General features: G+C 42.2%; 1 protein-coding gene across 1 annotated transcript in view; it reads left to right on the top strand.

Moving 5' to 3' along the window:
- The window catches only part of LOC147324811 (mucin-5B-like), a 45,612-nt gene extending 34,241 nt beyond the window's left edge, over positions 1-11,371 (top strand). Inside the window, 17 exon segments of the mRNA XM_086302731.1 lie at positions 214-450; positions 575-819; positions 1,008-1,191; positions 1,269-1,467; positions 1,552-1,736; positions 1,906-1,975; positions 9,104-9,204; positions 9,406-9,437; positions 9,559-9,736; positions 9,840-9,944; positions 10,037-10,077; positions 10,171-10,281; positions 10,382-10,480; positions 10,571-10,699; positions 10,822-10,861; positions 10,940-11,063; positions 11,161-11,371. Of these exon segments, the coding sequence (XP_086158857.1) occupies positions 214-450; positions 575-819; positions 1,008-1,191; positions 1,269-1,467; positions 1,552-1,736; positions 1,906-1,975; positions 9,104-9,204; positions 9,406-9,437; positions 9,559-9,736; positions 9,840-9,944; positions 10,037-10,077; positions 10,171-10,281; positions 10,382-10,480; positions 10,571-10,699; positions 10,822-10,861; positions 10,940-11,063; positions 11,161-11,371 (2,291 nt within the window).
- Positions 11,372-11,602: the final 231 nt, after the last annotated feature.

Genomic DNA, 11,602 nt, shown 5'->3' with positions numbered 1-11,602 from the left:
ACCACCCTATTCTATAACTACAACTGAAACACCAACTACTACTCCTACATCAACAACACCAATTCATTCTACAAACACAACTGAAACACCAACTACAATTTCAACTTCTCCAACAAATCATACTAGGATTATAACTGGAACACCAAAATCCACCATGCATTCTACCACTCATGTTACAAAGGTATGATTGAACCTTATTTTATAATTTTACAGCCATGTACTTTCTCTGGTTTTGCAATCGTGTTTTCTCAACATACCCCCCCAATTTGTACCAGGGACAAGAGTTTCATCCTTTTTGCAACTGCACTAAGGCCATATCCCTTGACAACAACACATTTCAAATACTTCCTCATCACTGTTCACCCATTGAAAACATAACTTGCAGCAATGGAAAGAAACCAGTTCTTCTATATGACAAGTTCCAGTGCTGTCAACATTACGCTTGTGATTGTGAGTCTTTTTTTGTAAATTTGGTTAGTGCTTTTTTTTTTTTTTTTTTTTTTTTTAAATGACATATGTTTGTTTTGTTTTTTTAATCAATTTCATATTTTAATTTTTTGCCCTCTTTTTCCAGGTGAATGCAAAGGATGGGGCAATCATCATTACATTACATTTGATGGCTTCTATTACAATTATCAAGGAAACTGCACTTATGTTTTAATGCAAGAAATTAATCCAAGGCATCACTTAAGGATTTACATTGATAATGTGTTTGATTCCACTGAAGATGTTTCCCGTCTTCGATCTATAATTATTTTAAATGGATCGCAAATTTTCAATTTGACAAATCATAACCTTACTGGAAGATCAAATTTGGAGGTAAAGCAAGGACCAGTGATTCTCTATTGTTGCTTTGATCTTTCTTGCACCGGCAGTTATACAGTATTTGTATACAGTATTCATATTTGCCTAAAGTCATTCAAAGATAAGAGAACAACAAATAGAAGCACTCATTGTTAATTTTGAGTATTCAACCTTTTTTTTCATGGCACTGGTTTCTGATATAGGCACTGAAAAATGGAGTACGTCTGAAGCTGCCCTATTCACAAAATGGTGTTACAGTCATGAATTCAGGATTTGACTTGGTTTTGGAGATCCCTTCACTAGAAGTGGTCATTACATTTGGAGGAACTGGCTTCAGTGTTAATCTTCCATATAAAAACTTCGGCAATAATACCAAGGGTCATTGTGGTAAGAACTCTCTCTCTCTCGAGTAGCCCTTGGTTTGAGGTAAACCTCTATATTAATTGTATTATAATTACTGTCAGGAACATGTAACAATAACCCGAGTGATGACTGCATATTGCCTGGAGGTCAGCTTGCTGAAAGTTTTGCAGCGATGGCTGACAACTGGACTGCAAAAGATATTGGCCAAGGCAATTGCACTGTACCGCCTACAAAATCTACAAGTGCACAAGAACCACCACCTCTATACAAAACAGGCGTTTGTGAGCTGCTTAATAGCAGGTAGACATTATCCAATCTATTCTGCCAGATTATCTCCATTCCGTTTGCATTTAAAACACAATATTTTTCTTTTCTTTTTTACAGTCTCTTTGCAAAGTGCCATCCTATTATATCGCCATATAATTTCTACAAGGGTTGCATTTTTGATAGCAGCAATGTTAACAAAACAGAAGTGCTGTGCACAAGTTTGCAAACTTATGCAGCAGCCTGTGCTCGTGCTGGAGTTTGTGTTTACTGGAGGAACCACACTAAAACAGAAAAGTGGTGTGGTAAGAAAGCTTGCGATATTTAATTGTAATTTCATTGGCTTGTTTGAGGAATTTTTTTGTTATCCTATAGTATTTAGGAGATAAAACAGTCTACAGTACATGTTATTTAACAAATTGGTTTAACAGGATGTATATTTAAAAAAGATTTGTTTTTATATTTCACAAACAGCCAGTCACTGCCCATCACACCAAGTTTATCAGCCTTGTGGTCCTGCAGATCAGCCAACCTGTGAAGACAAGTAAGTTGTAATGGAAAAGGCATGTGTGTAAAGTGTCAAGCAACAAATTAGAAAAATATCCTTAATCTTGAAAACTGAAACAAATTTCAGAGTGACTCCTGAATGTTTTTATTAGAGGAAATGCTTTAAAAATAAATAAAACATCTAAGACTTTGGAAAATGCACAGCTCTAAAATAATTATTATAAAGTTTATGTAAGCATTTGTATTAGTTTCCAATGGCTCGTAGGGTCATAGTCAATTCAATTTACATAGCACAAAATCTAAAAAAAATATTTGCCTCAAGGCACTTTAAATTTTAAGGTAACGACCCTAATATTATACAGAGAAGACCCTCTGTAGTTTTGCTGGCTTATGGCAAAACAACATTTGCCTCATTCAGCTAGGGGGTGAAGAGAGGGAGACAGGACAAAAGATGTGCTGTGGACGAGAGTCAGAGATTAATAAAAACTATGATTAAATGCAGAGTGGTATATAAACACAGAGAGAGTGAAAACAGTTCAGTAAGCAAGAGACACTTGTGGTATAATGCAAAGCCAACAAGCAGACTATTCCTGCTGCAGCAAATCTAAAGAATGGTTCGAGGACAATAAAGTAGTTCTACACATTTCCTGGTCAAAGTGACTCCAAGTTTCCTTACAGTGTTACTGATTAAAACCCATCATCAACTTGGGCCTTACTCAGAGTTCCTATCAGAATTCTGACTTTTTAAACAGATTTAGTCCTCAGCTCAGATAAAATAATCAAAAACACTTGCACTCAGTACTCAAGTAAATATGACTCATTCAAACACACATTCCTTTTCTGCATCTAAGTGTTTTCTTTTCTAACATTCACACACACTCTGATAAACACACCATAGGCAACTTCAGTTAAGTATTTTGATTAAGGATAATTTGGCATAGAGATTGGAGCAACCAGGGATTACATCAAGTACTTGAGGGTGGTTGTGGCTCAAGAGGTAAGCCGCAACAGAGGGTTATTTGCAATACGATAGATGATGCAGAGATGGATGTATGTGTCACGGCGAGTGAGAAGAGCCGTGTGGAAGAAATGAAGGAGGATCCAAGCGCAGGCAGTCGTGAAGGTGTGAAGGTGGTTTACTGAATAAATGGCAAAGGAAAAATGGCAAACGAAGACAAATGAAACTATACTGGAAAACAACTGAACTACAGTGCAGAAACCAGAACATGAACATGGAGGGCGAGCAGAGGCAGACGATGGTAGACAGCAGGGAACACACGGATGAAACATGGTGAATACACAGACGGACCAGCAACTACAATGACAGAGGACACGACTTAAATACACAGAGAAACACAGGGGAATTACACACAGGTGGTGGACACAGCTGGGAATAATCAACAAGATGAGACAGAGGTAAAACTGAACACACTCACATGAGAAGCAGACCTTCACAATAAAACAGGAACAAGAAACCATCACACTAAGACGCAGACTCGACATAGAGAGACAGACAGAAAATGACACATGGAACTAAACTAAACCTGCAAAAACATGACAACTCAAAATACTGGGTCAAACTGACCCAGAACCGTGACAGTACCGACCCTCCAAGGGCTGTGTCCCGACAGCCCAAAACAAAAAAAAAGAGCACCAGACCAAGGCGGGCGGAGGGGGTCCAGGAAGGAGGGTCCGAAACAAAAAACAAGGAGCACAAGAGTCCAAACACACAAGAAAACAGTCCAAGAACACAGGAAAACAGATCAAAAACAAAACCAAATCAGAGCTCAACAAGAGTCCATGAAAAGTTCAGGGGGCCGACCGTGCACATGGCAACGGCGGCGACGGGCAAACAGTTCTGGAGGCCGACCGTGCACACGGCCACGGCGCAGGCAAAACCAATCGGGAGGCCGACCACTTGGAAGGCAGTGGTGGCCACTGAGCAGGTCTGGAGGTCGGCTGCGATGCCAGCGGCGGCGACGAACTCTTTCCGGAGGCCGTCCACAATGGCCATGAAGCCAACTTAGAGGCCTGGAAAAAAAATCGCCAGAGGTGAGGCAGAATAGGCCGAGCGGGCTCTGACGGCGGTGTTGCAACCGCAGGACCAGACGAGGCAGGACCAGACGAGGCAGGACCAGACGAGGCAGGACCAGACGAAGGCGGAGCTGAAGCTGGACCAGACGAAGGCGGAGCTGAAGCTGGATCAGGCGGAGGCGGAGCTGGACCAGACGAAGACGAAGGCGAAGCTGGACCTGACGGCAGCGGGACGGCTGCGGAACCTGACGGCAGCGGGACGGCTGCGGAACCTGAAGGCAGCCGGACACCTGCAGGCGGTGATGCTGCAGGAGGTGATGTGGATGCAGGCAACGGTGTAGAAGTCACAGGGGATGATTCAGCAGGTGGTGGCTGAACAAACTTCCCCGGACCGTCAGCAGACGTGAGGATGTGCTTGCTGGGTACTCCAGGACCCCCAGCAAATGAGGCGTGGTGCTGGACGGGCTCCTCGGACCCACCAGCTGACTTGGCTTGAAGCTGGACGGGCGACTCGGACCCACCAGCAGACGACACTTGAGGCTTGACGGGCGACTCGGACCCACCAGCAGACGACACTTGAGGCTGGACGGGTGACTCGGGCCCTCCAGCAGACGACACTTGAGGCTGGACGAGCGACTCGGGCCCTCCAGCAGACGACACTTGAGGCTGGCTGGGTTCTCCCGAACCCCCAGCTGACGACACTTGAGGCTGGCTGGGTTCTCCCGAACCCCCAGCTGACGACACTTGAGGCTGGCTGGGTTCTCCCGAAACCCCAGCTAACATGGCTTGAGACTGGACGGGCTCCTCTGGCCCTCCGGTGGAAACAGACACTGAAGCAGCAGGTACGGAGACCTCCGCCAGTGTGGACACTGGCTGGGACTGAGCAGCACAGTGGCTAGACTCAGGCAGCAACAGTGGGATGCAGTCCTCAGAGGGCTGAAAGTGTTCCCCAATACACTCAGCAGAGGACGGAGGCAGACGGGTGAACTCACTTGAACTCTCAGGGGGTGCTGAGAGCTGAGACTGTTCTGGTGAGTTCTCCGGTGAGGCTGCTGGCGCTGGCGTCTTGACCTCTAGGGGTCCAGAGTTAGCTGGTGACTGACACCCAGTCTCTGGGGAGGCCCTAGAGGGAGCAACTGTCTCTGACATGGCCAGCTTAAGAGAACCAGCAGATATTGTGGTGAAGTGTGTTCCCTGCTTTGAATGAGACAGTGAGGATGGTGGCTGAGTAAATGAGCGGGCAGACAGCTGAACTGGTGGCGACAGAGCAATAAGCAGCGAAGCGGCTACAGACTGACCTACAGGTAGCGGAGACGATTGTAGTGGAGTCATAATGAGTGGTGGAGTGGCTGACTGAACAGAGGGCAGCGCGGCTGCTGACTGAACGGAGGGCAGCGTGGCTGCTGACTGAACGGAGGGCAGCGCGGCTGCTGACTGAACTGAGGGCAGCGCGGCTGCTGACTGAACTGAGGGCAGCGCAGCTGCTGATTGAACCGTTAACTGAATTGCAGACCCAACGTTAAACTGTGGTGAAAGTGTGGATGGGAGAACATGATCAGGAAAAACTGTTTTGGTGAGGTTTACAACTTCCCCTGAATGAATCAGTGCAGGTGAAAAAGGGTCCCAAACATTTTCATTGTCTAAATTCATAATACCAGGCTTGGAAACAGAATGGAAACAGTCATTAACACAGAGCGTAGGCTCAAGAGAAACAGTCTTTGAAGCAGTGGCCATGAGTGAGACAGAAAAATTATTGTTATCTTCAGAAGACACACAAACAATAGCTCCAGAAAACACAGTCACAGAGTCCGACGCAGCAGAAAAAGTGTCCCTTTCACTCACCACAGCCGATTGTTTACATGTCTCGACATCTGGCTGTGAGGTGCCACGCCGACGGCGCAAACGTCGCTTCTTTCTTGGAGACGGCTCCGACAGGCCGGGTAATCCCTCGTCCGGCGGTTCGGACGGCACGTCCTCCGTTGAAGTGAGCAGGCGAGCAGTAGCGGCGGGGGGGTGTAGGTGAAGCTCGTGGAGAACGAAATTCTCCCAAAGCTATCATATACAGTGAAGACATAACATCACTAACAAGATAATGGGCCTCTGTGAGAGGAATTTAGGTAGCTGCTTTGCACTGGGTTGGCACATGGCACTGAAGAAGTGGAGGAATTATATGCTATATGCTTTACAACTCCTTCAGAAATACATCTGCAATAATGAAATATATTCCCACTGCTATATGATCCATAATTGTAAATGTAAACATGAATGTTGCCATGAATTATCATTTTACAAAATCGGTGTTTATCCGTAGTTTCAGCGTTTCTTCAGTTTGGCCCCTGGAAGACAATAGACTATGGTTTCAAGGTATCTCTGTCTTCTGTTTGTCAAAAGGTTTGTTTCCAAGTGAGGTAAAACGATTTGAAACGTAAATGGGTTGTCCTGTTTTCTCAACTGCTCTGGACAATCTGTTGGGGGAAAGCTAATAGTGGTTAAACTACTTTCAGGGGCCTGTCTAGCTACACTTATTACAAGTATTGTCATTATTAAAGGAGGTTGAGGAGCAGTTAAACATTTGACACAGTAAGTAGGAAATTGTGGAAGGGACAAAAAGTAAAATTTAATTTATAGATATTAAATGAAGGCATTAATTATGCATGATATGTCATCATCGTATATCATCGTGCTTCCTAGCAGCCACCTAACAAGTTATTTCCTCATAAGTCAACTACAAAGACTGGCATGATTAGTAAATTTGTGCCAGTCAAATCCGACCTGACACTGCTCCCTAAATCACTCTGCTTCACGTCTCCTCTTGCAGTTAAGCAGAAACAACACTCTGCCACTAAATATATGTATTTATTTATGCATTTTATACATTTGTTAAAGACCCCTTAGTTTAAAAATACAGGGTACATTAGATTGGGAACAGCTTTCCAGGTTGAATTTAGTCTTCTCATAGTGGGATTGACACACTAATGTGTCAATCCCACACAACAAAAGTTGCCTCAAGGCGCTTCATAGGTACAGAGAAAAACCCAACAATCATATGACCCCCTATGAGCAAGCACTTTGGCGACAGTGGGAAGGAAAAACTCCCTTTTAACAGGAAGAAACCTCCAGCATAACCAGGCTCAGGGAGGGGCGGCCATCTGCTGCGACCGGTTGGGGTGAGAGAAGGAAGACAGGATAATAGACATGCTGTGGAAGAGAGACAGAGGTTAATAACAGATATAGTTCAATGCAGAGAGGTCTATTAACACATACTGAGTGAGAAAGGTGACTGGAAAGAAAAAACTCAATGCATCATGGGAATCCCCGGCAGCCTACGTCTATTGCAGCACAACTAAGGGAGGATTCAGGGTCACCTGGTCCAGCCCTAACTATATGCTTTAGCAAAAAGGAAACTTTTAAGCCTAATCTTGAAAGTAGAGATAGTGTCTGTCTCCTGAATCCAAACTGGAAGCTGGTTCCACAGAAGAGGGGACTGAATACTGAAGGCTCTCCCTCCCATTCTACTTTTTGCAGTAGTCCAGCCTGGAAGTAATAAATGCTTGAACTAGTTTTTCAGCGTCAATCTGAGACGGGTTATTTCTAACTTTAGAGATTTTGCGCAAATGGAAGAAAGCAGTCTTACATATCTGTTTAATATGTGCGTTGAAGGACATGTCCTGGTCAAAAATGACTCCAAGGTTCCTCACAGCGTTACTGGAGACCAAGGTAATGCCGCCCAGAGTAAGAATCTGGTTAGATACCATATTTCTAAGATTTTCAGCTCCGAGTAAAATAACCTCAGTTTTATCCGAATTAAGAAGCAGAAAGTTAGCGGCCATCCAGGTCTTTATGTCTTTAAGACATTCCTGCAGTTTAACTAATTGGTGTGTGTTATCTGGCTTCATGGACAGAGTTGGGTGTCATCTGCATAGCAGTGAAAATGTATGCTGTGTTTTCTAATGTTACTGCCTAAGGGAAGCATGTATAATGTTAACCGAATTGGTCCTAGCACTGAGCCCTGTGGAACACCATAATTGACCTTAGTGTGTGAAGAGGACTCTCCATTTAAATGTACAAATTGGAATCTATTAGATAGATATGATACAAACCACTGCAGCGCAGTACCTGTAATACCTACAGCATGTTCTAATCGCTCTAATAGGATATTATGGTCAACAGTATCAAACGCTGCACTAAGCTAGCAGGACAAGCACAGAGATGAGTCCACTGTCAGAGGCCATAAGAAGATCATTTGTAACCTTCACTAAAGCTGTTTCTGTGCTGGGATGAGCTCTGAAACCTGACTGAAACTCTTCAAATAAGCCATTCCTCTGCAAATGATCTGTTAGCTGTTTGACAACTACTCTCTCAAGGTTTTTTGATATGAAAGAAAGGTTGGAGATTGGCCTATAATTAGCTAAGACTGTTGGGTCTAGAGATGGTTAACATGACTGAAGGACAATAAACAAAAAGAAGAATCTTTATTATGTGGGGCTCAAATCAACCAGTAAAACTGCTCATGCCTCTATATTGTATTTATAGATTTTCAAAGGTGTACAAATTCCATAGTTGCTGTGACAGTGAGGTTTCACAAACAGTGTTGCAATTTAGTGTATAAATATTTTAGTAAATACTTTACACTTGCAGTGAAAAACAAATGCAGAGAGAAAAACACCCGATAGGCTATCCTAAACTGCTGTCAGACCTGTTAACTATCATGAAGGATCGGACAACTTTAAAGACATTACACAGAAATGTAAAATATCAGCTAATGACCAACAAGAACAAATGTAAGAAATAAACTTGGGATGTTGAAACACATAAATATCAAACATGCAGATGCCACTTGCACATGTTCAGTTCCGGTACAACTGGGAGGGGTCACAGTATGAGTTATTTATTCTATTTTTTTTAAGCTGGTGAAATTCTAGTGTTAAGATTTACCAGATTTAGAAATGCCTGATTGTTGGTCACATTTTTTCTGGTGCAACTAATAGATCAAACTGGAGCCCTGCCATGTGTTTTTTTTTGTTTTTTGTTTTGGTCCTCCCAGCAATGGGAAACGGTTTGTGTTATTTGCCTTGAAAATTCATTATAGTCAAAAGGGCTAATGCTTTTTCTCACTGTCTGAATATTTTAGTTCTTACGAACCCACCATGAACTTTACTGCTGAGGGCTGTTTTTGTCCTGATGGAATGAAACTTTTCAGCAGACAGTCCAACATATGTGTGAAAACATGTGGTAAGTTTGGTATAATTGCCCGAGTTGAATCATTTCAGTGAATACACATTGTGATGCTTGTGATCTATATGTGTGGATCTATACGTGTGGAGGAAATTCTAAGTGACTTGTAATATAAGAAATCGCTTTACTGCAAGCAGTGAATGAATGATTATGTTTGGAATTAATTACAATTAAGATTAAATAATTTTGTTTCAACAGGATGTCTTGATCCTGAGGGTAATTCTCGTGAGGTGAGCAAAGTCTTAATTTCATGTTCAGTTAAAATCCTAACCTTTACTTAGCTGCAAGAGACAAATGTGACATATCAAATGAAACCACAGTATTATATATTACTTTCTATATGACTTTCAGTTCAATGAAAGATTTGAGCTCAAATGCCAGAAGTGCACCTGTGAAGAATCCACAAAGACTGTGACTTGCAAGCCTAAGGAGTGCCCAAAACCAAACATAACAGAATGCTCTGATGATGGATTTGTCCTCATCAACCAAACTGATCCATCAGATCCCTGCTGTTCTACCCCTGTTTGCCGTAAGACTTGTAGCATCAAGGCAATCGTGTGTTTAATGTGTTTAGATGACTGTTAGCTCATGTTAATTCTTGACTCTGAATAAATGTTTTATCATCTCCACAGAGTGTAAACCTGGCGGTTGCCCAGACATAGATGTGACCTGTTCAATTGGAAAAAAGCCAGTTGTCAGTATTCCTAAGGGAAAATGCTGTCCAGAACTTAGATGCGGTAAACTAAAGACTGCAGTTTAAATTGATGCATAACCTAATGACAAAATTAGCACTTTCACTTATCTTTAGTCATTTTTTACTTTTTCCTAGAACCTAAAAAGGTTTGTGTTCGGAATGAGACTGAATACCAGGTAAATAAGAAGCAAATGATTGGCCACCTTTTTTACCTTTAAGGATTTCTACTGCACATAATTCTGTACGGCTATTTTCTGTTTATCTGCTAGCCTGGTTCTTCAGTTCCTGGGTCTGTATGTCAGGAGTGTACCTGTGAGGCTGAACAAAATTCTACTGTAATAAGCTGTAAGGATCAGGAATGTAACAAAACGTGTGACATGGTAAGAAACACCCAGTTTAAACAATATCAGTGTAGTGTAGATGTAGCTTTGTTATATTGCACTTGGCAACCAAAATGTGCCCCCTCTCTTTGTCTTTCAGGGATATGAATATGTAAAAACTGATTCAGATGAGTGCTGCGGGAAGTGTGTGCAGACACACTGTGTTGTCAATATTAACGGATCCAAGCAACTCTTGTCTGTAAGTTGGCTGCAAGGCCACATGCTTATGTTTATTTATGTTTAAATAAATATGTGTGTGTACATATACATCTCTCTCAATTATCTTCAGCAAGGAGAAACCTGGTCACCAACTGAGAATAGGTGTGATGAGTATACCTGTGTTAAGAATGGTGAGATTTTAACAACAAGCACTTCACACACAGTCTGCCCAGTATTCAACGAGAGCAGCTGTCAGCCTGTAAGTATCCATTTTCTCATTATTCATCTTGTTTGCATTCATCTGTGTGAACAGAAGTTGAACAACTTTTGTTGCTGTATATTTTCTTGTATTTAGTCGTTGTTGTATATTTTCCTTCTTAGGGGACAATTCAAACTGCAGCAAACGGCTGTTGTAAAATTTGTGAGTATAACATTTGAGTTTGTTTTAGGTTAAGATACTTAAATTAAAATAGGCTAACTGTGCATCTTTTTTGAAAAGGCGCAGAGAAGGAGAAGGCATGCAAGTTCATGTCCATGAAAACCAATATTACACACAACAACTGTACGTCTGCCCAGGAGGTAGATATGCCATATTGCGAAGGATCCTGCAACACTTATACCATGTAAGGATAATCTTAAAAATAATTTCCTCTGAAACGTTTTAAAAAATACTATTATATAGTTTCAGTATTGATTAAACCCATCCTCTTCTGTATTCAGGTACTCTAAAGAAGCAGCAGTCATGCAGCATTCTTGTTCCTGCTGTAAGGAGACATGCTTCAGCAATCGCACTGTAGACCTGGTCTGCCCAAATGGAGACACGGTCCCCTACACATACATGTATGTGGAGGAGTGTGGTTGTACCAACACAGAATGCACCGCAGCTGCTGGACAACATATTCGCAGGAAGCGAAGCTTCACACTGCTGTGATAAGCCAGTCTGTGTATGAGGAACACGTTTCCTCCCATATTATTAAAGCAATCATTAAATGTCTACAAAATAAATGCCAATATAAGGAGAGCATTTATGAACATTGATTCAATAAAAAGGATGCAACTCAGTTCATGTGTCATTGTTTTCAGTGTCTTGTATATGCCACTTAACCATGTATGACAGAAATTGGAATTGTTTTTGCCAAGTTTAATGATAAAACAGTCCTTT

Source organism: Aulonocara sp. 'chitande type north' Nkhata Bay, linkage group LG7, assembly GCF_057382095.1.
Source record: "Aulonocara sp. 'chitande type north' Nkhata Bay isolate Kocher_YH1m ecotype deep benthic linkage group LG7, A_spYH_male_GT1.1, whole genome shotgun sequence".
Lineage (NCBI taxonomy): Eukaryota > Metazoa > Chordata > Actinopteri > Cichliformes > Cichlidae > Aulonocara > Aulonocara sp. 'chitande type north' Nkhata Bay.
The sequence above is the reverse complement of the archived record's forward strand: the minus strand, read 5'-3'. Positions and strand labels throughout refer to the sequence as shown.